Source organism: Citrus clementina, unplaced genomic scaffold (assembly GCF_000493195.1).
Source record: "Citrus clementina cultivar Clemenules unplaced genomic scaffold, Citrus_clementina_v1.0 scaffold_8, whole genome shotgun sequence".
NCBI lineage: Eukaryota > Viridiplantae > Streptophyta > Magnoliopsida > Sapindales > Rutaceae > Citrus > Citrus x clementina.
In genome coordinates this window covers 23,145,307-23,166,927 of record NW_006262022.1, presented here as the reverse complement: position 1 = coordinate 23,166,927, position 21,621 = coordinate 23,145,307, and the positions used below count along the sequence as shown (strand labels likewise).

The 21,621-nt window shown below is 36.0% G+C and overlaps 5 protein-coding genes and 1 non-coding gene across 8 annotated transcripts; 3 read left to right on the top strand and 3 right to left on the bottom strand.

Moving 5' to 3' along the window:
- Positions 1 to 272: 272 nt before the first annotated feature.
- On the top strand, positions 273 to 4,681 carry LOC18035103. 2 transcript variants are annotated; one of them, XM_024178953.1, is made up of 11 exons: positions 273 to 797; positions 989 to 1,073; positions 1,562 to 1,758; positions 2,167 to 2,249; positions 3,150 to 3,195; positions 3,322 to 3,378; positions 3,479 to 3,533; positions 3,611 to 3,711; positions 3,868 to 3,931; positions 4,006 to 4,139; positions 4,232 to 4,681. In XM_024178953.1, the coding sequence occupies exons 1-11, from the start codon at positions 675 to 677 to the stop codon at positions 4,403 to 4,405; spliced, it is 1,119 nt and encodes a 372-aa protein (XP_024034721.1). In that variant the 5' UTR covers positions 273 to 674; the 3' UTR covers positions 4,406 to 4,681. The 2 variants fall into 2 exon arrangements, with proteins under 2 accessions (XP_024034721.1, XP_006424781.1); XM_006424718.2 differs by having other exon boundaries at positions 277 to 761.
- A 1,915-nt stretch (positions 4,682 to 6,596) lies between these two features.
- LOC18034334 (THO complex subunit 4A) lies at positions 6,597 to 9,605 on the bottom strand. Its single transcript, XM_006424716.2, has 5 exons — positions 9,276 to 9,605; positions 9,006 to 9,155; positions 8,444 to 8,512; positions 8,176 to 8,357; positions 6,597 to 7,332 (listed from the first exon to the last, which is right to left on the bottom strand). The coding sequence occupies exons 1-5, from the start codon at positions 9,435 to 9,437 to the stop codon at positions 7,152 to 7,154; spliced, it is 744 nt and encodes a 247-aa protein (XP_006424779.1). The 5' UTR covers positions 9,438 to 9,605; the 3' UTR covers positions 6,597 to 7,151.
- An 84-nt stretch (positions 9,606 to 9,689) lies between these two features.
- TRNAV-AAC lies at positions 9,690 to 9,763 on the top strand. The gene has a single exon. It is a non-coding gene; the product is annotated as a tRNA-Val (tRNA).
- A 2,223-nt stretch (positions 9,764 to 11,986) lies between these two features.
- LOC18033901 lies at positions 11,987 to 12,567 on the bottom strand. The gene has a single exon (XM_006424712.2). It carries the CDS (start codon positions 12,462 to 12,464, stop codon positions 12,102 to 12,104), a length of 363 nt encoding a protein of 120 aa, XP_006424775.2. The 5' UTR covers positions 12,465 to 12,567; the 3' UTR covers positions 11,987 to 12,101.
- Positions 12,568 to 14,516: 1,949 nt separating this feature from the next.
- LOC18035540 (histone H2B.3) lies at positions 14,517 to 15,244 on the bottom strand. The gene has a single exon (XM_006424711.2). It carries the CDS (start codon positions 15,145 to 15,147, stop codon positions 14,722 to 14,724), a length of 426 nt encoding a protein of 141 aa, XP_006424774.1. The 5' UTR covers positions 15,148 to 15,244; the 3' UTR covers positions 14,517 to 14,721.
- A 2,924-nt stretch (positions 15,245 to 18,168) lies between these two features.
- Positions 18,169 to 21,410, top strand: LOC18034079 (putative pentatricopeptide repeat-containing protein At5g59900). Of its 2 annotated transcripts, XM_024178879.1 has the most exons (2): positions 18,169 to 20,455; positions 21,053 to 21,410. In XM_024178879.1, the coding sequence occupies exons 1-2, from the start codon at positions 18,291 to 18,293 to the stop codon at positions 21,114 to 21,116; spliced, it is 2,229 nt and encodes a 742-aa protein (XP_024034647.1). In that variant the 5' UTR covers positions 18,169 to 18,290; the 3' UTR covers positions 21,117 to 21,410. The 2 variants fall into 2 exon arrangements, with proteins under 2 accessions (XP_024034647.1, XP_006424773.1); XM_006424710.2 differs by having other exon boundaries at positions 18,169 to 21,098.
- Positions 21,411 to 21,621: the final 211 nt, after the last annotated feature.

Here is a 21,621-nt window from a genome sequence, read left to right as displayed (position 1 = left end):
ATTATTTAGCACACAAAAGCTTACGGATGTTATCTAAGCGAGGCTCGGAATTTTTTTTTTTTTTTTTTAATATGTTGGTAGAGGTAGACTGCGGTCTTTTTGTAGGAGAAATTCAAAAATCAAAATCAATAAATATTATTTAATTTTAATTTTGACAATTGCTGCCTCAACTGCCACCAAAAACGTGGAAAGGAGTGATCGCAGGTGGACCTTCCACTCGGACCCACACTGACAACCACAGCCATGCCCGAGCCCACGCCACGCATCAGATTGAAGTCCAAACGCAAACACAATCACCAGGTGCAAGTAAAAACCGAAACCGAAAACGAAAACTCATCCATTACAAACTACACGTGTGAGTAAAAGAGACGAACGCAGCACAGGTAGTTTGCTTTGCTTCCCAGACACAATTACCAGGTGTTGCTTCCCTGCCAAGCCAGATCAACAACTCCTCCTTCCATTTCTTGTTAATTGATTAGACAGCACAATCACTGTGAAAGTTTTTTACTGTCGGTAAAATACCAAAACGCTTTTTAAAGCAAAAATCTAGCGCAGATTTGATATGTTTTGTTTATTAATTACATCGATAGATGATTGAATATTCAGAGAAAACAATAAGATTTAATTTGATTTGATTTGCGTGCCTCGTCAAATGAGATTGAATTTCTCGCGAAATGTCAGAAGCATCCTCAAGTTCAACGCATCGAGGCTCGGCTTATCTGAACGCTCTCACTCAAGAAATCGAAAAGAAACTCCAGCGGGTTCGCTCGATTTCTGTTTTGAAATCCACGTTGACTGTCTGTTTGTTCCCTAAGAAAATGCCTTGTTTAGTTGAAATTAAGCAAGTGCCTCGTTGATAAAAATAATATATATATATATATATGTGTGTGTGTGTGTGTGTGTGTGTGTGTGAAATGAAGATTGAGATTGGAAATTCGAGTCATGCCGATTCTATTAAAATTGCTGACAAAATGACGCCGTATTGCAGGCTTTAGCTTCTCCTTCGCAAAGACGGAACCTGTTGCAAGAGTTGTTTGCTGATATAGCTTTAGAAGTTGATGATCGAGCAAGAGGTGAGTCGAGGTTGCCACGCGCGCAAAAAAATAAAATTTGTTTATTTTTCTATTTTTTATGCTGAAATCAGACATGTGAATCGATGAAGACAGGCCGGTAGTAATTACTGTTTTCTATTTATTAAATTAAGAAGTTTATAAGTATCTTTCCTGTTATGCATGTAGGAATTTGACAAGCATCTGTGCTAGCGATAGGATTCATGTGATTCGAGGCTGATGGCCTGAAAATGGCGTTACTCCATAATTTAATAAGGACATGGAAAAATAGATTTAATGGGTGGGGAATGATACACACGTGAGAATTAAATTGCTTTAAAACTACTTTTTTTTGTTATTGCACCACACAAGTGCAAACTTTGTGACCATACACGCACATGCATCTTTGATACACGCACAAGCAGAGTCCTGCAATTCTGAGGCAATTGAGGTTCACCTGCCATGTACTGTGAGTTTAGGATTCTTATATTTTGCATTGAAATTGAAAACAGATATAATTCTCAGCGGGGAAGAAGGTGGAATTTGTCCTGCAGAGGATGGCATTGACAGTCGACTGTGTTTCTATGATGTGCTTGCCGATCATTATGTTCGGATTCCTGAGAGTGGACAACGTATTCTTGATTTGATTGTCCAGCTCTGGAGCCAGTTATTTGTGTCTCATATTTTCGCCCTCTTGTTCCATAAATGGGTATGTGAGCTTGTGTGAATGTAGCGGTAATTTTTCCCTTGAAAAGGTTTTTTTTTTTTTTTCCAAAAGTGTGACTGTTAATCTTTCAGGATTTTCAATAGAATGAAAGCTTACCACATCTTTTCTGTCCTTACTGCCTATGGAAATGGAACTTTAAAATCAGCTAAACCTTGGTTAACAGGTTTAATTGCATTTGAAATGCACTTTGTTGCTATGCGGTAGTTGAGTTGTTTACTATATTTTCTGCTGAATTACCTATACCTCTTATCCGAGGGATTGCTTTGCCTGCAATACATTTTAGAAATGAAACAAATCTGTTTTTGAATAACAAAGACTGTAGAGAGGTGATACTATATTTTCTTTGCCTATCATGGTGTCCATATGTAAATATTTTTCTCTCTTTTACAGATATTTGAAGTTCAACTCAACAATGACGAAGTTCTCCTTCGTTACTCGTCTGCTCTTGTTCAAGGTGCTACCAATGTTTTTTGGTACGAATGTTAAATTACATAAATTTTGATAGTCCTTGAGTGCTTATGTGTTGAGTTGGCCCTGATAGCTCTGGATGCTCAGTCCTGTGTTACTGCTAACCATTTTTGCATGATTGATGCTTTCTGGTGGTCATCCTATCAGAAACATAAGAATAATTAAGCTTAACATAAGAATAATTAAGCTTAAGTTCTCTTTTATCATGTGAGATTTCAAATTTGCTTAGATTTCACTGTCTACTTTGCCCTGTGCCTCTATGCTCAGTAGCGAATGCATGCTTTATGGAAATCATTCCGTGTGAGAGCTAGTGTTGGAGCAGTTGAATGCTAGAAACTAGAATTTAATTGCTGGCGACATGTAGTTTTAATATATTATATCATTTGACATTTTTCTTGAATGTTTGCAAGCAACCCATTTTGCTTAGCTTCTTCTGCTGTGTTTTTCTTTATAGTTTTGCTGCCTGCTAAATGCCCTTCTACTTGCTACAAATCATTGATTGAATTCCAATGTAATGGTGGTACTGTAATTCTTTTTCTTTAGTGAGATTAGTCTGTTTTCTATGAGGCTAGCTTTTAGGTGTACAAGCTGTTGCTTGTGTTTCTTCGGGTTTTAAACAATCTGCATGTGTTAAAACTGTCCTATGAGTGTTTATTGGTCTGATAGAGGTAAATGATACCTAACTTTATTTGGTTGTCATGATTAGTTCTGGCTAGGGAGGTTTGAAGTAAATTGAAGTGGTAGCGTGCGTGTGTGTGTGAGAGAGAGTGTGAAAGAAAGAAGGGGTGGATAGTGTTTTGACATGTATTTATGTGTGTGTAGCCTGACAGTATAACCTTATGTCGGAAGAAACTTCATTAATAATGTAGTGGTTTTCTGTTGACAATCATTGTCTAATCATGCAGGATCGACATCCAGACAAACTCAAGGCACTTCCAGTCCCTCTTTCGGGTAAGAGCTTTCAAGAATAATTGATATTTAGCTATTAAAAAAAAAAGTCTCCTGGAATATTTATTACTAATGATTTTTCTTCTTTTTTCTTTTCTGTTCGATATCTGTCCTTTGAATTGGATACAGTACCTTCTTGAGGAAGTTGCATTGGAACCTGCACGATTAAATAAAATTCCTGTGCAGGTGAGCCATTGATACTGTCTGTCTCAATTTTAAATGCTGTTATTGATTTGGATGGACTATTATATTCTAGTTCCTTGCATGTTTCTTTGGTAATCTTCAGGTCCAAAGAGATCTATTTCTTGTACTTTCAAGGTTCATATTCTTTTACAACTCAGGTAGATGTTACCATCATTTGAACTTTTCCCTTGAATGAGACCTTGCATGTTTTTAAAAGTACATGTGTTCCTTGCAGTTGATAAACTTGAAAGCTTCTTGAAGCAGTTTCCTGTTTTTCCAAATGCCTTTTTGGTTGGTGGTTCAGCTGACTTCTTTGTTATTGAGGTGGCAGATCAGGTAGAGCTGATAACTTGTTCTTCACCAAATTTGTAGTAGGAACAAGTCCTTTATGTTCAATGGTTTCTATTTTAGTTTTTTATTTTTATTTTTTATTTTTAAGTTTCTTTAGACAGTGTGACTATACTCACACGGTACTATAAATCTCATTTTCAGCTTCAAAAATTGAAGGTGGAACCAGTTCTCTTGCATTATCTTTCACAAATTAAAGTTCTCCAAGGTATTACTATTTCATCCCTTATGAGGATAAATTTTTCCTATATCTGACAAACGTTAGCCGATTGGTTTATGCAGGGATGGAACTGAGAATGACGACAAGTACAAGGTTGAAGACGTGCTTGTATAGCTTTACTTCTCCCGGTGGTCCAATGTATCCCACTAGAGCTGTTCGTCATGCAGCCTGGGATGCTTTGGATTTTCTTTTTCCTGTAAGTTGTTCTCTCTTTTTTTTTTTTTTGATTATTGTTATAATTGTAATGGTTTTGAATCTCTGTGTTGTGACATTATTGTTATGGAACAGGTTGGGCAATACCCACGGCATGTTATAAGTCTGTTTTTTCGACTTCTATATCCGTGGTGCTGGCCTTCTTCGTGTTGGAACTTCATAATGTCTTGGCTTAAAGCAGTATTGCATACCTTGTTGAGGGTGGTCTTTTCCAGCTGGGAGAAAGTGAGAGCGGAAAAGAATTCTTAAAATGCTGATACTAAAATGAATGGTCAAGGTTCTTGCAAGTTCTAAAGCGGCAAACCACCTGATTGCTTATTAGATTGTTTTGGAGATTACAGATTAATTTAATGTGTGCTGTATGTTCATATGTACTAAGTTGCGTCATAGAGTTATCATTAGCATGGTGATAGTCTTTCCGTTTTAAGTATACATGGATGGAATGACAGTTTCTATCATTCCATATGAGCTTCTCGCTTAGGATTATCCTTTTTTTCTGAAATACAACAACAAAGTTCCAAATTACTATTTTATTAATATTATATCAAAGTAATCCTTTGCGAACATCTACCAATATTTACTCCCAACTAATGATGAATTAATGAGTGATGAAGTATGGGCGACGACAGTATTTCTTCGCCAACATGTATTATCTAACGATTTTTCTGTAGATACCGCGGAATAAAATCACTTTGGACGCCTTAGTTCACATCTACCTCGTGTCATCTCGCGCAGAGACAACTACCCAACGATGGCGATGATCGCTGAATAACGGCACGGGGAAAGACAACAAACGGACGCAATTAAAATCCCAAACATAGAAGGCGTACACAACAAGGCCATCCGGCGTCGGCCCAAAAGCTAAGTTAAAACGAATGCAAACAATACGGACGCGTACCAAACAGACTGCTTCAGCAGTGTGTCTGATTGTAGAATACTCCCCCTCTAATGTTTACATACTTATTTAAGAATGGATGTTAGAATTTCACTCTATGGACCTCACCGACTTTTGAAGTGTAGGTTGAGTGGAACTGTTCTTTTTTTAACACTTCCCTCTAGTGTTACTATTTCCCATAAATGAAGTACTAATTACTATTCTACATTCCCACTCTAGTATAAGTAAACAACTTTTATTCTTACTCTTACTCCACACTCCCAATCTCAAAATTTCCACTCAACATTCCCAATCCATTCCCGAAAATAAACGCTACTGAATAAATAAACGCTACCTTTATTCAGTGCTCTGTATCTGTTCACCATCATGCAATGTCATAGAAACAAGTTTCCAACTAATGACCAGCCTTACAAAATAAAAAGCAGACCAACAAGATTTTGACCGTGTAAGAATAATATTTACACCGACACGTCATTCTCTCATTAAGCGGCACAAGAATGGATGACAATATCAACTTTTCTTGTTGAATAGAAGCACAAAACATTAATAGTTCAAAGCTTCCAACTAATAACCAGCCTTACAAGATAAAAAGTAGACCAACAAGATGTTGGCCGCGTAAGAGTCCTATTTACACCCAAACGATGTTCTCTCATTAAATCACATAAGAATGGATGACAATATCACTTTTCTTGTTGAGCAGAAGCAAAAAACTAATCAACAGTTCACAGGAATTAGTGTATGCATCTCAAAGGCACACCGGTTGACTACACCAAAATTAAAATATTTCTAAAATTGGCAAATCTCATGATCCAAGCTACAATCTTTCAACGACCAATCCAAGTCACTATTGGGGGAGCTCGAAAAGTGACATGGAACACGCACAACAATCTATTACATGCGTGCCAAACCACAACGAGACTCGGTGGAAGAAAAAAATATTCAAAGCAATCATGAGATAGATGAATTTATTCGGTGACAAGAGCAACGTCTAGCAGCAGTCAGATTGCAACAGAAGAAAATCAAAGAATATTGCTGATGTGTGTTCTCTAGCACCACTTATCACTCATTAATCAGCACGAGCATAAGTTCCAACCTCTCAAGTCGATCGGTGCACTTAAAACTGCTGGAAGGCTTAAAAATGAATTAACCATCATTACAGAATGAATTGCATAGTAGAAATGGAGTATGGAGCAAAAAAGTAACAGGAATTGTCAGCTCATCTCAGGGTAAATGCATGAAAAGAAGCAGCCACCCAAATGCACTTGTGAAGTGTACATAACAGATAATGCCAGGCCTCCAACCATGCAAGCAAACAGAGGAATTCATTCCACAGACTTTAAAAAACTGAAGCCCATGAAAAGCGGTTCAAAGATGTTGAACTAACTCCTAGAAACATTTTTACTCAAAAACAATCTCCAAGAAAATACTCCTAACTACATCAAAAGGTTAATTCATTCAAGTATCCCACCAATGCATCAACTGGTTGGACCAATGCAACATCAACAGATATTCCAACTAGCTGTACAGGAAATAGAAACAACTCAATAAGAGAAATGCATCACCAATAAAATCAACAGTACAATCAACAGGAGAGACAACTCTTACCAGTAAAATTTAATCCACAGCTAAAGTTAAATTATAGAGATCTACCTAGATTGAAGTCTCCCTTGCCTTAGATGCCAACGCAATCCACAGACATCGCAGCTGTGGGAGAATCTGTTAAGGATCGATCCGCTAATAACTTGCAGCCACACTTTCTTACTGAATGAGAAAGCAATACACAAGTTCCATCTTCTAGACCCGAGCTTGTGGAATATATCAGAAAAGATTAACGAAGCTAACGATAGCGTGAGTGTAGAATACATTCTCACAACTGTCCATTAACCCAAATTTCAAACCGAAGTAAAAGGAACAATAGACAACAATAGCCCAAACTCCACAAACCGAGATATATAGCTCTCCCTACTAGCGTTTCCTTCGTTCTCTAAACAGGGATTTTCGTAAAATGACAAACAAAAGTATTTGACGTCGTTGCTCATCAAGCACAAATTAGTCATAGAAGAAAGATGTAGCTCTAAGCAATTAACACAATAAATGCCTTCAATTTGTCTGCATTGCCTCTGATGCTTCTGAATAATACTTGTCCAAATCAGCATCAAGATCTTCAGCAGATATCTTCTCATTACGTTCTCTTCCACGTCCACGACCTCTTCCAAATCCACGGCCGCCGCCACCCCCACCTCCACGAAGCCTTCTGAATGCACCACCTCTTCCTTGTCCACTGCAAAATTACCATCAATAGTAACCAATCAAAAAGCCTAACTAAAAGATCAGAAATGCAAAAGGAAAAACAATCCCCACCGTAAGAATACTCTGACCTAGAATAGATCTATCAAAAAATGTCTAAAGGAACCACGGGCATGTGCAGTGCCAAACCCAACCCATATAGTAGTAGTACAGCCAAACGACTGCAACTAACATCCCAAACTGGATCTCTTTGACTATATCTCTTATCTATTAATCTGATTGTGTGCAAAGTGCAATGACAAGTATACTAAATGAAAGCACATGCATCAATCACCATAAACTTCCTTCAGGGGAAAAACCATCTGAATAAGATCATTAATGTGTTTTAATAAAGAAAATGAGCTGGTATATTGGTAGCCAAAATTTCGGGAGGGGGCTGGAAGGCACTGCCAAGTCCAGCAGGGAGCATAGCTGCAGTTAAACCAAAATTCGCCATACACATAGCAAACAACTTTGTTCATTCTAAACGAACATATTCAACTCAGAGCAAAAGAGCCATCATAAAGGAGAATTTTATGCAGTTACAACATGAAATCCAACGTCCGGATTCCAATGGAAGGGCTCGTCGATGAAATTAAAAGTCGCAAATATAATTTTAACCACTAACAAATATGATCAACTCACAAGTCAAGAACAGCACAAATCATACAGCTCAGATGATACTGCAAAATTTAATTTTTTAAAAAATCCATAAATAAAATAACTCAACACAAGGGGGAAAAAAATAACACGTCAAAACGCAACATTTCACACATAAGCGCAAATCGAGAATTCCATGGAATTCAAATAAAAAGCATACAATAAAAGTAAGGCATACCCTCTAGGAACACCATTTGAATTTCCAAAGTTGACATTAGCAGCTGGAGCTGCAGTACGGGTTGCAATGTTTGTTCCCACAATCTCAATTTTCATCGGCTTCCCATCAAGCTGCACATTGTTGTATCTCTTGACTGCAGCCACAGCATCTGCTCGTCGTGAATAGACAACCTCTGCCGTTCCCTAAGAAAAAGAGTTTTTGGTTTCTAAACTAGTGGGACACAAAAATTCATCAGAAGGACCAGTTTATGCCAAACTCGATTAGATACCTTTGATCTCCCACTTCTATCATAATGGATTGAGTACCGCTTCAAGTCACCAACTTCAGAAAACAGTTCCTGCATAAAAACAATATCACATTAGAAATATAATCAACAAGATACAAAAGCTGGGAATTTCACTACCCCTCTTCATCCAAACAAAAGAGAAAACTATAGAATTAACACTTGAAACATAGAATCTATTGTCAACCAAATTGACAACAAATTAAAAACAAAAAATACAAAACACAACTCAAATACAGTTATTGGGAAGAAGCATGCATCATTAACCAAACAAAAACTCAACCATATCACAAAGTTCCAATCTAATCATAAAGTTTTCCTATTTCGATAGTCTTATATATAAACAGATCAAGTAAAAAACGCATGGAACAATTTGCAAGAGGCAAACACTTGGAGAGATCAGCAGAAGAATAACATAAAAGTCACATAAAATAGTTTACATAAATCCAACAAAAAAAAACTACACAAATCTCATGTATATTTAAGTTAGCTAATTCTGTGCGACGATTAAATAATTAAGCAAAAGCATATAGAAATAATTATATACCTTGATGTCTTCATTAGAGACACCGTAATCCAGATTTGATATGTACAGCTTCGTTCCAGTCTCTATAGCTGAAGCCCGCCCCGCCTGCTGTACCGGGAAAGCACTCACCTGATCTGCAAACATATCGTGCTGCCACGTCGTCTCCGGCGCCTGAGTTTTAACGAAAGAACAAAAATACGTAACTTAAAACGAGTAGAAGTAGCTAGAAGCGAAATCAGCTAGCTGAGTTGACAGATCTAAAACAATAATCTGAAAATTCATATTAATTACTTTGGCGGTGGTATACGGCGCCACACGGTTTGCACCACGATTGGGGATGCGACGAGCAGGGCCGGGTCCGGATCCTCGACCCCGGCCCCGGAAGTTGCCAGATCCAGACTTTTTGTTGTTCTTGATGATATCGTCAAGAGACATATCTAAAGCGCTTGACATTTTTTACTATAACAGAAAATAGAAAATCAAAGATAAAATCGTAATAAGAGAGAGAGAAATTAAGAGGAAAAGTAGAAAGAGAGGAAGGCTGAGGAGGAAATTTAGGGTTTCCTCGAACAAAGGAAAGTTTTTGAGATAATAGGAGAAGAAAGAGTGAGGAAACAAATTGGACCGGGTCAGAGAGGGCTCGTGGGAGATCGGTATCTATCGCGTATGGTTAATTAAAAAGAAATACGTTTGCCAGTCAACAACGGTGTCGTGGTGTAGTTGGTTATCACGTCAGTCTAACACACTGAAGGTCTCCGGTTCGAGTCCGGGCGACGCCATTTTTCATCTTTTTCTTCTTAGACTTCACAAAATCTCACAATTGCTGCTTTGGTGCTTTTCCCACTCTTCTGTTTTGTACTTTCTTTGTCTTTCAAATAATTTTTAGGACATTCCATAACTGTTTCACATTTCTCGTGGTTCTTCATGACTCCTGAGTAAAACAAAATGAAAAAAATGTATTGTGATTTGTGAATATAGAAGACCTCACCTTTGTCAAAATATTACATATTTGACAAATGCTCACAACTTGGTTACAAAGATTTTTAAACTCGTTCATTGAAAAGATTGTTGTGCAACACAAATGGTAATACATAACACTTAATATTGTCAATATTCAATGAGTTGCCATGCTCTAAACTCTAAAGCTAGAAGAGAAATGCTCAATAATTTTCGTGGTGTCCGCTCCTTCAACACTATAAAAATTAGAAAAACCATTACCCACCAAAAAATCTAGTTCACTTCGGTTATAAAAATTAGAAAATAAAATAAATATAAAAAATAAAATAAAAAAGGAAAAAATATAAAGGAAAAGGAATTCATGATTTAAAATTGAAAAAATCAAACTGAATTAAACTGAAAACTAAACCAACTTGATTTAGTTTGAATTTTAATTATTTTTAAAAAAATAAATTTGTTCAGTTCAATTCATAATTGAACCGAACTAAACAAATCGATCTTTTGTCATCTCTATTGGGCACATCAACTAATGAGGAGATGAGAAGATGTTTCTGAAAGAGTTTCATAAAATGTTTGGAGCAGTGTTGAGAGGAACAATAAATTTTTGGAACACAACTAAGGAAATAAGAATTTGGCAACAATTATTAAGAAGGGACACATCTATAATTAGGGGTGTCAAAAAAGCCCGCCCGGACCGGACCCGGCCCGGACCCGGCCAATCCGGTCCGGGCAAAACCCGGACAGCATGCATATAAAAACCGGATCCGGGTTTGAAATTCTCAAACCCGGACATTTCCGGTCCCGGGTCCGGGTTCAACACAAAAAATCCGGAACCCGGACCGGACCCGGTTTTTTAATAAATTTTAAAAAAATAAATATATTATATATAAATATATAATTATGAATTTATGATATATTGGATGTTATTTAAATTTATTGTGTAATTATTGTATTGTTGAATTTAATTTATTTATTTTATATATAGATTGAATGAGTTTAAGTTAGAAATTGGATAAATTTAGGTATTAAAAAGTAGATTGAAATAATTTTTACTTATCATTTGTGCAATATTTGTATTTAACTATTTTCTTTTTTAAAATTTGAAATTGAATGAGTTTATTTGATTATTTTCTTTTTAAAAATTTGTATTGTTAGAGAAATTAAAAAAAATTGAAGAAAAAAATTGAAAAAAAATTAAATTTATCACATGCGGGTTTAAAAAGCCCCGGATCAAAACCCGGACCCGGAAGGTGCCGGGCTCAAGCCCGGACCGCACCCGGAAAAATCGGATTTTAACCCGGGTCCGGGTTTGTATTTCTCTCATCCGGTCCGGTCCCGGGCAACACCAAAACCCGGACCGGACCCGGATTTTGCCAAGCTTATCTATAATGTAGCACTGTTTAGTACAACGTTTCGCACTATCGATTGAAAACCTGTTATAAAATTTTAGGCTAGTATACATAATACTTCATGTGTCTTTGGGAGAATCAACAACAACAACCAAAAAAAGAAAATTATAATTTTTAAAAAGAAAGTGCGTGTGATAAGACAATAATAAAGTCATATTCTCACCATACGAGTTTAACCGTTACAAGTTATTAAAGATAAAATATTAAGAAATGGGGGGAAATTAATAAGAGGGGTGTTGAGGGGAATAATATCGCCACTCTTTGGACTAAATGGATGCATTTGACATCACCTAAAGAACAATTAAGGTGCGGTAGGTGGTGTGTGGGAGTGCTTATCAATTATATCACATAATCATTACACTTAAAAAAATTCTCTCCCTTTAGGTTCCGCCAGTTGTGTGGCTTCAATTTCGTGACAACTGAACATTGCACAAATGACCATTCTATTCAAAACGAATAAAGAGTCGCAGAGCTACACGAAGGATGTGCTAAGATCAGAACATTTAGGCTTGTATTGAGGAAGAATCTGAAAACAGAAGAAAGATTCAAAAAGAAAATCTTTGTTTGTCTTAAGGCATTATTGCATGAAAACGATCAAACCAAAAACAGAAGAGATAAATTATCAAATTATGACATGTTGTGTTCTTAAATACACCAGATTCCTTAGCTTTTGCAACTGCGCTGTGCAAGATGAAAAATGAAAAAAAAAAAAGTTAATAAACTAAAAACAATTGTGGCCGTGAATAATGAATCAAGCTCTGCCACTCTCCCACAAGCCGAGAGAACGAACGGCGAAAGCAGAGCCAGCGACGACAAGAGCTGCAAAAACTGTAGGCACAAAGAAATCCATCTTTGACCTCCTCACCATGTAAGAAGGCAAACACACGCTCTCCCTGGGAAAGTCCAAAGGAATCCTCACAGACCCATCTGCATGACATGACTTTGAAAACGAAGACGAAGGCGATATAGCCGACACAAATGCAAACTCCGGAGCAAATGATGCCAAGGCCACCGTCAACGTTAACAAGATTGTCCATGTTGCAGCGCAGAGAAGAAGCGGCCAATGCGCCGTGACTCGCCGGATAATTGAGTACAGAGAAAGGAAGATGAGCATGATGTTAGGATGATTCCTGAGGTTGGCGATAAATGTGGAAGAAGTGGTGGGTGCGTGATGCGAACTTGGTTTTGATCATGGGATTTTGCAGTTTTGGTGGAAGATTAACACACTGGAGGGGAGGGGGAATGATGCACGTTTAACTAACTTCTTATAATAAGGGAAAATGACTGATTCACCCTTGTTAGTTAATATATATCATTTGGCCTTACAAACGCTCACGTTTTTCTCCTCTTGAGATAAACCGCACACGTGTCGATTTCTCATGAAAATATGCCAACAGTCCAAAAGTAAGATATGAATAAAATATGTAGCTAATACGCTTGGAATCTTGGATGACGATTAGCATATATTATCAATTACGGACATTGAGATTTTGAATTTTGTGACTTAAAATATATAGAAGTGAAGTGTGTGATTTATATTGAGTAATAATTGCAAGCGTTTTTCTTGTATAATGTTTCGATCATATCATACTTCAAACCTCAAACCACAAGCTTTGCCTCAGGGAGAGAAGAAAGAGAACACTGAACACATACGACTATACGAGTATTTCCAATTGCTCTGCCATTCAATCCATATACTGTATCTTCAAAAAATATGCTGGACAAAACTTCTACTCTAACCACAAATGTTATTTTATCTCTAGATGATCAACTGATTCCTCAATTCAATCCTTGCACCACGTCCCCAAAATTTCAGGATCATGATGCAATTCTGGCTTCCACTTCCAGTCTACATACAATTTCGAAACACAGGAATCAGTATCACCAACCTTTGACATTTTGCAGGCCTGTCTATACACTAATGCCTCTACATTCTAGAGATGCATCACCATTACAATCACCATCCATGACAGCACTATTTCATTGAAATGATAGATTTAAACATCAAATTTACTCCGCACGAATTGACAGAGCCTTCCAAATTGATCATCTGTGCACAGCTGCTAGCATGTGGCTAAGCATGTTTGACTCAGCGAGTCACTTCCCAGAAAACCTCCAGAAGCTATATGCAAGCGTAAGCTTCCTGTTCCTGATAAGGATGCAGGACGCATATCAGAGTCCATATTTCAGCATTGGGAGTGATTTCAACGGAAATATCTTAGCAGTTGTCACAGCTCAGCGTCACTCTGTAAATAATGATCTGAACAGCAGAGTTTATTAATCTTCTTGTGGATCTCTTTTCTCTAGGCCTGACAGGTGACACAGGAGGCATCAGCATTCCCTTGGAAGAAATGAATATGATCAACAACACAACAAACATGAGAGAGGCGTAAAATATTCTTCATAGGCCCCAAAACTACACACCAAATAACTATTTTATCTCCAGATAAATAATTGCCCCTTTAATTATCTTATTTATCTAGAGACACATTATTTGAACCTGCACAAGTTGGCTTGAACCTGAAGAAGGAAATCCCATTAAGTATCACCATGGGCACAAACAATACCTAAATAAGAGATCCAAAAAGTTATTGCAAGGGTCGTTTCTGAGGATCAATTCTGATGTCAGCAATCCGACTATCAGTTTTAAGTTTTAACCAGTGTCTACCAAGCTCCATTCAGTTCAATCTTGCAAATACATATTTAAATCTCCATAAAATCATAAACATTCAAAATCTATCCATGTAAAAGATGAGTTTATCTCACCTGAAGCCTCTGGTGAACATACTGAATTATTCACCATGATAAAGCACTCGCTAAATTTACTAATTAAGGTTCCTGATCCTTACACAATTAAGCAGGGCTCACACAAATCCAATGATTTGTAGAGCTTCTTTTGTTTTTTTCCTTTTTTATTATCTCTCTCGCTATGTCAAACAATCTGTTCTCAGTTTGCAATAGCATTTAGTTATATACACTGCAATAACTTCTTATTTGGTCATAGCCATGTTGGTCTTTGAATCATTTTATCACCTTAATGACCATTTTCCCTCGTAATTAAAATTAGCAACCGGCAATTAATGTTTTAAGAATCAATGAGAATGTACCAACGTAAATTACAACTGTAATTTAAAAAATAATAATAAAAATAATTCGGAAACATTCATAATATTTAAGACCATATCTTATAAAACCAGTTGCTAAAATCCGATATCAACACATTGATCGAACATAATAAGGCAATATAAGTCACTTCTATCAGCACCATGCCATTTCATTAATACTAACTACTTACATTATTACTCCAAGAAAGGACACAGCAAACATCACTAACCCCAATTTCATCGCACATAGTGAAACCTAACCCTAATTTAAGACGAGGTGAACTTGGTAACCGCCTTGGTACCCTCAGAAACGGCGTGCTTAGCCAGCTCACCAGGAAGCACAAGTCTCACAGCGGTCTGGATTTCACGAGAAGTTATCGTCGGCTTCTTGTTGTACCTTGCCAGCCTGGAAGATTCCTGAGCAAGCTTCTCGAAAATATCGTTGATGAAACTGTTCATAATTCCCATAGCCTTGCTCGAGATTCCGATATCTGGATGGACTTGCTTCAGGACTTTGAATATGTAGATCTTGTACGTCTCAATGCTCTTCTTCGTGCGCTTCTTCTTCTTGTCACCCGCTGCGGCTTCCTTCGGAAGTTTCTTCCCGGCCTTCGGCTTCTTCTCGGCAGGCGCCTTCTCCGCTACCGGTGTCTTCTTCTCCTCCGCTGGCTTCTTCTCCGCCTTTGGTGCCATCGTCAGAAGAAACTGTGGGTTCGCGAGGAATTGAAAGTAGAAGACAAATTGTTAGATTCGGTGAATACGGGAGATTTTGTTGTGAGATGGAAGAGGAAAGGGCATTGTGGTTTGGTATTTATAGATCGGTTTGATGTGATTTGATTGGTGGATTTTGAAAGATGAGGACTGCTGACGTGGATACATACAGCCGTTGGATTCCATTGGGGAATCGACGACCCATATGAGATGCGTTAGTAATGGTTAAATTAGTCTTGTATTGGAAAATGTGCAGATACACGGATTGACGGCTTGGCTAAGGATACCGTGGATTAGCCTCTCGGAAATCGGATCGACGGCTTTGAATAGACGCGTTAAATTAGTTAATTAATTTTTAATTGTAATCCTTGAAAAAAAAAAAAAAATTATTTGTAACTTTTTGAATTCATGCGTTCGCGCTTAAACGCGCGGCGAGTATAACTTTTTCTCTCAGCGCGGGCTCTAAATTTTCAGATGAAAAAAATAATGCCAAATAATTGATGATAACTAAATTAAAAATAATACTAAAGAGTAATAATAAGCCATAAAATTTAGTATAGATTTATTGTGTATAAATTATTGTGACATAATTTTGTTGGTTTCATTCAAACTTTTGAAATTAAGTAAAAAAACAAAAATAATTGGTTAAATAACTTAATGACTGAAAATTTTTGTTAAGCTAAAAAAATAAATGGACTTATGTTGTGTTTACTTGCTGGAGTAGGAGTGAGGAGTGTGGATTCCTCCCACTTCAGCGTTTACTTTCTCTAAATGGGAAGAGAGTGGGAATCCCACTCCGTGGGTCCCATCCATTTTTTGAGTGGGGAGTGGGAGTGGGACTCCCATTGGGGGAGGTGGGAGTGGGAATCCACTCCCACCTCTCCCTTTTTTACTCTTTTATTTTTTTTAATTTAATTTAATTTAATATTTTATAATTAATAAAATAAAATAAATATTATTATATTTATTTGAATAATATTATTATATTTGTTTGAATAATAATATTATATTTAACTAAATAATAATTTGCATTGATTCTAAGTTAAAATTATTTTAAAATAATATTATTATATTAATAGAGAATTAATAAATGTAATATTATTATATTTATTTTAAAAATAATAGTATTATATTTATTTATTATTAATAATAATAAATAGTTTATTCTAAGAAAATATTAATTTTGTACTAAATAATATTATATTATTATTTTATATAATAATAAATTTAATATAATTATATTAAATAAAATAAAATAAGGTTTCATTTTGTATTAAAATTAATAATTTATTGTTCATAATTAAGAATATTAATAATTATAATAAATTTACAAATATAATAAAATAAATATTATTCATTAAATATATTTTTTATTAGTTTTGTAATTAAAAACTATAATTCTTTAAATAAGGATAAAATTGTAATTTGAAACTATTTACTCGCAATCCAAGACAAAGTAAACACATAAATTGGATTCTGATCTCTAATCCATACTTCCATTCCAGTGTAAGTAAACAACCTACTCCCACTCCCACTCCACACTCCTAATCCTAAGATTCTCACTCCTCAGGATTCCCAATCCAATCCAAAAAGTAAACGCTACCTTAATGACTTAACCGATTGAAAGTAATTCAATTAAACCGTTAAGTTTAAAACATAAATGCCCCTAAGATTAAAAACTTGACCAAATTTGTGTAGGTACTAGCATTTTTAAAATTCGAATAGAATAATTGATAACATTCAATTTTTTATATGAGTAATGCTACACATCCCAAATTTTTTATCCCAAAAAATTATCGCAAATGATGTGTCATTTATCAATTGGTTGGTGAGATAATACAATTAATTCACTTAAATCTTATAAAGAATTATCAACCACTTAATTAATGACACATCATTTGAGATAATTTTTTGGGATGTGTAGCACTACTGTTTTTATATATTGATTTAGCTGTTTGGTTTGATTTTAGGAATTTGTATCCACCTTTAACCAAGCCAAAACATTTATAATAGAGGTGAGCAGACAAATCACTGCCAAGAATGTAGCCAAAGTGATCATTTTGTTAACTTAAGTTTTAAAAATTAACAAAAATCAATCGGTTCATATTTAAAAAATTCAAAAATTGAATAAAACCACAAAATCCAAAGAATCGCTCTAATTCAATTCAGTTTAATTCAGTTTATATATTAAGTAAAAATCAATCAATCCAATTCGATTTAGAATTGAATCGAATTGTGCCCACCCAATTTTATATACAAAAATGTAAACAATAATTTAAATAACAAAAGAATAAACTAAAGATCCGCATTAATATGGGCCAATGATCTTTTAGCCTTTAAGAAACTCAATAGGGTTGAGCTTTTAACACTCCTTTAAAATTTAAGAAATTCTAAAATACATTAGAGGTATTATGTTAGCCATACAACAAATAAATGATATTATGACATGTGTGCATTTAGTTTGAAAAACTATCATGCAAGTTGTGATTATATTAAATTCAACTACATATATGACATGCATGCATCAATTGATTATAATACATCAAAAGTATTTTAAAATTTCTCCTAAAACTTTTATAATACCCCTTTTAATTTATTTTCTAAAATATCCTAAGTTAAATTGATAAAATGTAAATTCATATATGAAAATTAATCATATTTCTTTTTAAATTACATACAAATCCTGAAATATTAAATATCTTAAATTTTTTTCTTTTTACTGTCTAAAATCCATTTTGATAACTCCAAACTCTTCTAATTTTTTCAAATATATATATTTTATTTAAAATTTAAAATATTAATATTAATTATAAAATAAGTGTGTGTAAAAAACTTGTTAAAAGAATAATTTATGTAAGTTTTAACCAAATTTTCATTGAAAACAAAAAATACATTAATTTATTTAAATAATTGCAATTAAAAAAGATTCTTATGAAAAATTTGAAGGGTGTCAAAAGGCCTACTCAACCCAATAACTCACAATCCATTATTGTGGATCTTTAAAATGTCCCCTCAATGTCTCAAACTCCAAACTGACCGGAAACCCTCAGATCCGGTTTGACCCATTTACAGTCTCACAAGAAGTCCTGAACTGAACTCTTCACTTTCCCATCGCAATTCGCTAGATGAAGCTCACCCTCTCTCAACGACAGGTAACAAGCTTAAAATTCCACTACAAGCGCAGAAATTTATGCACTCACAGACCCTTTTACTCAGATAATGACGAAAAAGAGTCACAATTCATTGACACACTTAAAAAAATCATACGAGGAAAACAGAGCTGGAAGCTAGCATTGGACGATGCCGTTTTATCCACCGCATTAAAGCCTCATCATGTTGAAAAGGTCTTGATCCGGACTCTAGACGATTCCAGGTTAGCTTTAAGATTCTTCAATTTTCTAGGCCTGCATAAAACCTTCAACCATTCAACGGCGTCCTTTTGTATTTTGATTCACGGTTTGGTGCAAAACAATCTCTTTTGGCCTGCAAGTTCGCTATTGCAGACGCTGCTTCTTCGTGGGCTAAGCCCAAAAGAGGCTTTTGATTCTTTATTTGATTGTTATGAGAAATTTGGGTTTTCTTCAAGTTTGGGTTTTGATTTGTTGATTCAAAGTTACGTGCAAAATAAGAGAGTCGCGGATGGTGTTTTCGTATTTCGGTTAATGAGAGAGAAACATTTGATGCCTGAAGTTAGAACCCTGAGTGGGGTTCTAAATGGGCTCGTCAAAATTAGGCAATTTGGGTTAGTGTTGAAATTGTTTGAGGAGGTTGTTAATGTGGGTATATTGCCTGATATTTATATACACTCGGCAGTGATGAGAAGTTTGTGTGAATTAAAAGATTTTGTTAAAGCCAAGGAAATGATTCATTTTATGGATTCAAATGGGAGTGATTTAAATGTTGTGGTCTATAATATTTTGATTCATGGACTTTGCAAGAGTCAAAGAGTTTTTGAGGCTGTTGAGGTCAAGAATGGTTTTGTAAAAAGAGGAGTAAAAGCAGATGTTGTTACCTATTGCACATTAGTGCTCGGATTGTGTAAAGTGCAAGAGTTTGAGTTTGGTGTGTGGTTGATGAATGAGATGATCGAGTTGGGTTTGGTTCCAAGTGAAGCAGCTGTTTCAAGTCTTGTTGAGGGGTTCAGGAGGAAGGGGAAGATTGACGATGCTTTTAACTTGGTAAATAAATTGGGGCCACTCGGGGTGGTACCTAACTTATTTGTATACAACGCGTTGATCAATTCGTTGTGTAAAGAAAGGAAATTCAATGAAGCTGAGTTTCTTTTTAACGAGATGAAACAGAAGGGCTTGTCTCCAAATGTTGTTACTTATTCTATTTTGATTGATTCATTATGCAGAAGGGGAGAAATGGATATTGCAGTTAGTTTTCTTGGTAAAATGGCAGATGAGGGGATAAAAGCAACCATCTATCCTTACAATTCTCTGATAAGTGGGCATTGTAAGTTGGGCAATTTGAGTGCAGCGGAATCGTTCTTTGAAGAGATGATTCATAAAGGATTAACACCAACCGTGATAACATACACTTCCTTAATAAGTGGATATTGCAATGAAGTAAAACTGAATAAGGCATTCAGGCTTTATCATGAGATGACTGGGAAGGGCATTGCACCAAATTCTTACACCTTTACTGCACTTATTTCTGGTCTCTGTCGAGCAAATAAGCTGACTGAGGCAATTAAATGGTTTGATGAAATGCTGGAACGTAATGTTATGCCAAATGAAGTGACTTATAATGTACTGATTGAAGGTTACTGCAGGGAAGGTTGCATGGTAAAGGCCTTTGAATTGCTTGATGAAATGGCAGGGAAGGGCCTTGTAGCAGATACATACACTTACAGATCTCTGATAACAGGTCTTTGTTCTGCTGGTAGAGTGTCTGAAGCTAAAGAGTTTGTGGATGGACTTCATAGAGAGCATTGCAAGTTAAATGAGATGTGTTATAGTGCACTTCTACATGGTTATTGCAAAGAAGGGAGATTAAAGGATGCACTGGGTGCTTGTCGTGAGATGGTGGAAAGGGGCGTGAACATGGATCTTGTGTGTTATTCTGTACTTATAGATGGATCTCTAAAACAGTCTGATACAAGGAGATATTTTGGGCTTTTGAAGGAGATGCATGACAAGGGACTGAGGCCTGATAATGTAATATATACAAGCATGATTGATGCCAAGGGCAAAGCAGGTAATCTCAAGGAGGCATTTAGACTTTGGGATATAATGATTGGTGAAGGATGTGTCCCAAATGTTGTGACATATACTGCTCTGATAAATGGCTTATGTAAGGCAGGGTACATGGATAAAGCTGAGCTTCTATGTAAGGAAATGCTGGCTAGCGGTTCTCTTCCAAATCAAATAACATATGGTTGTTTCCTTGACTACTTGACTAGAGAAGGAAAAATGGAGAAAGCTGTACAGCTGCATAATGCAATGCTTGATGGACTTTTAGCAAACACTGTCACATACAATATACTCATTCACGGCTTTTGCACAATGGGGAAATTTGAAGAGGCCACCAAGCTCCTTGGTGGAATGATGGACAATGGCATACTCCCTGATTGTATCACCTATTCAACAATAATCTATCAGTACTGTAAAAGAGGTTATTTACATGAGGCTCTTAAGTTATGGGACTCCATGCTAAATAAAGGTTTAAAACCTGATCCACTGGCATACAACTTTTTGATATATGGATGCTGTATTAGAGGAGAAATCACCAAGGCTTTTGAATTGCGTGATGATATGATGAGAAGGGGCATTTTTCCTTCTCTAGTCAAGTAGTCAAGGAAACAACCATATGTTATTTGATTTGGAAGAGAACCGCTAGCCAGCATTTCCTTACATAGAAGCTCAGCTTTATCCATGTACCCTGCCTTACACTTGTTTCTCTCAATCTTGCAAGTTGCTCAAAGTAGTTTGCCCCTGGATACTTAGTTGTAACATGTATCGGACAGAAAAGCACGGACTCGGAACATGGTTTCACTAAGATATTTTCTTAAATTTAGGCCAGAAGAATGATGCTTCAAGGTAACATTTTTTACCTTGGCTTAATCTGATGGCCGGCATTGCCCATTGAAATATACATTTTTAGACACTCTTCATGTACGTTAGGCATTACCTTTGACCTTGTAAAGTGGGTGAGAGAATATGACTAGCATGATGCTTGCGAGGGAACCCTGTCCTCGTTACAATAGAAACATTAATAAACCTGCAGACTATAAATTAGTTGTAACCATCATTTTTTCTTTGATTCTTCATAGCTATTACTTTCACTGAAATGAAATTTATTACAATATTTTGATTGCCAACTTGGAATTATAGAGGTGGGTTATTCGTTCGCTTCTGACTTTTTGCATTCAAATTCGAAAAATCACATCTATTATGTCAAAAAAGCCTTGTAATTACAAGTGGTAATATTACTAAGACAAATTTCATTCCT

Excerpts from the sequence above, each read along its gene's own strand:
- LOC18034334 (XM_006424716.2), bottom strand. The coding sequence starts at position 9,437 with ATGTCAAGCGCTTTAGATATGTCTCTTGACGATATCATCAAGAACAAC. Across the intron at positions 9,156-9,275 it reads CGCCGTATACCACCGCCAAA|GCGCCGGAGACGACGTGGCA; the intron begins GTAATTAATATG and ends GTTAAAACTCAG. Across the intron at positions 7,333-8,175 it reads TCAAATGGTGTTCCTAGAGG|TGGACAAGGAAGAGGTGGTG; the intron begins GTATGCCTTACT and ends GTAATTTTGCAG.
- LOC18035540 (XM_006424711.2), bottom strand. The coding sequence starts at position 15,147 with ATGGCACCAAAGGCGGAGAAGAAGCCAGCGGAGGAGAAGAAGACACCG.
- LOC18033901 (XM_006424712.2), bottom strand. The coding sequence starts at position 12,464 with ATGCTCATCTTCCTTTCTCTGTACTCAATTATCCGGCGAGTCACGGCG.
- LOC18035103 (XM_024178953.1), top strand. The coding sequence starts at position 675 with ATGTCAGAAGCATCCTCAAGTTCAACGCATCGAGGCTCGGCTTATCTG. Across the intron at positions 1,074-1,561 it reads AGTTGATGATCGAGCAAGAG|ATATAATTCTCAGCGGGGAA; the intron begins GTGAGTCGAGGT and ends AATTGAAAACAG. Across the intron at positions 2,250-3,149 it reads GGTGCTACCAATGTTTTTTG|GATCGACATCCAGACAAACT; the intron begins GTACGAATGTTA and ends CTAATCATGCAG.
- LOC18034079 (XM_006424710.2), top strand. The coding sequence starts at position 18,291 with ATGAAGCTCACCCTCTCTCAACGACAGGTAACAAGCTTAAAATTCCAC.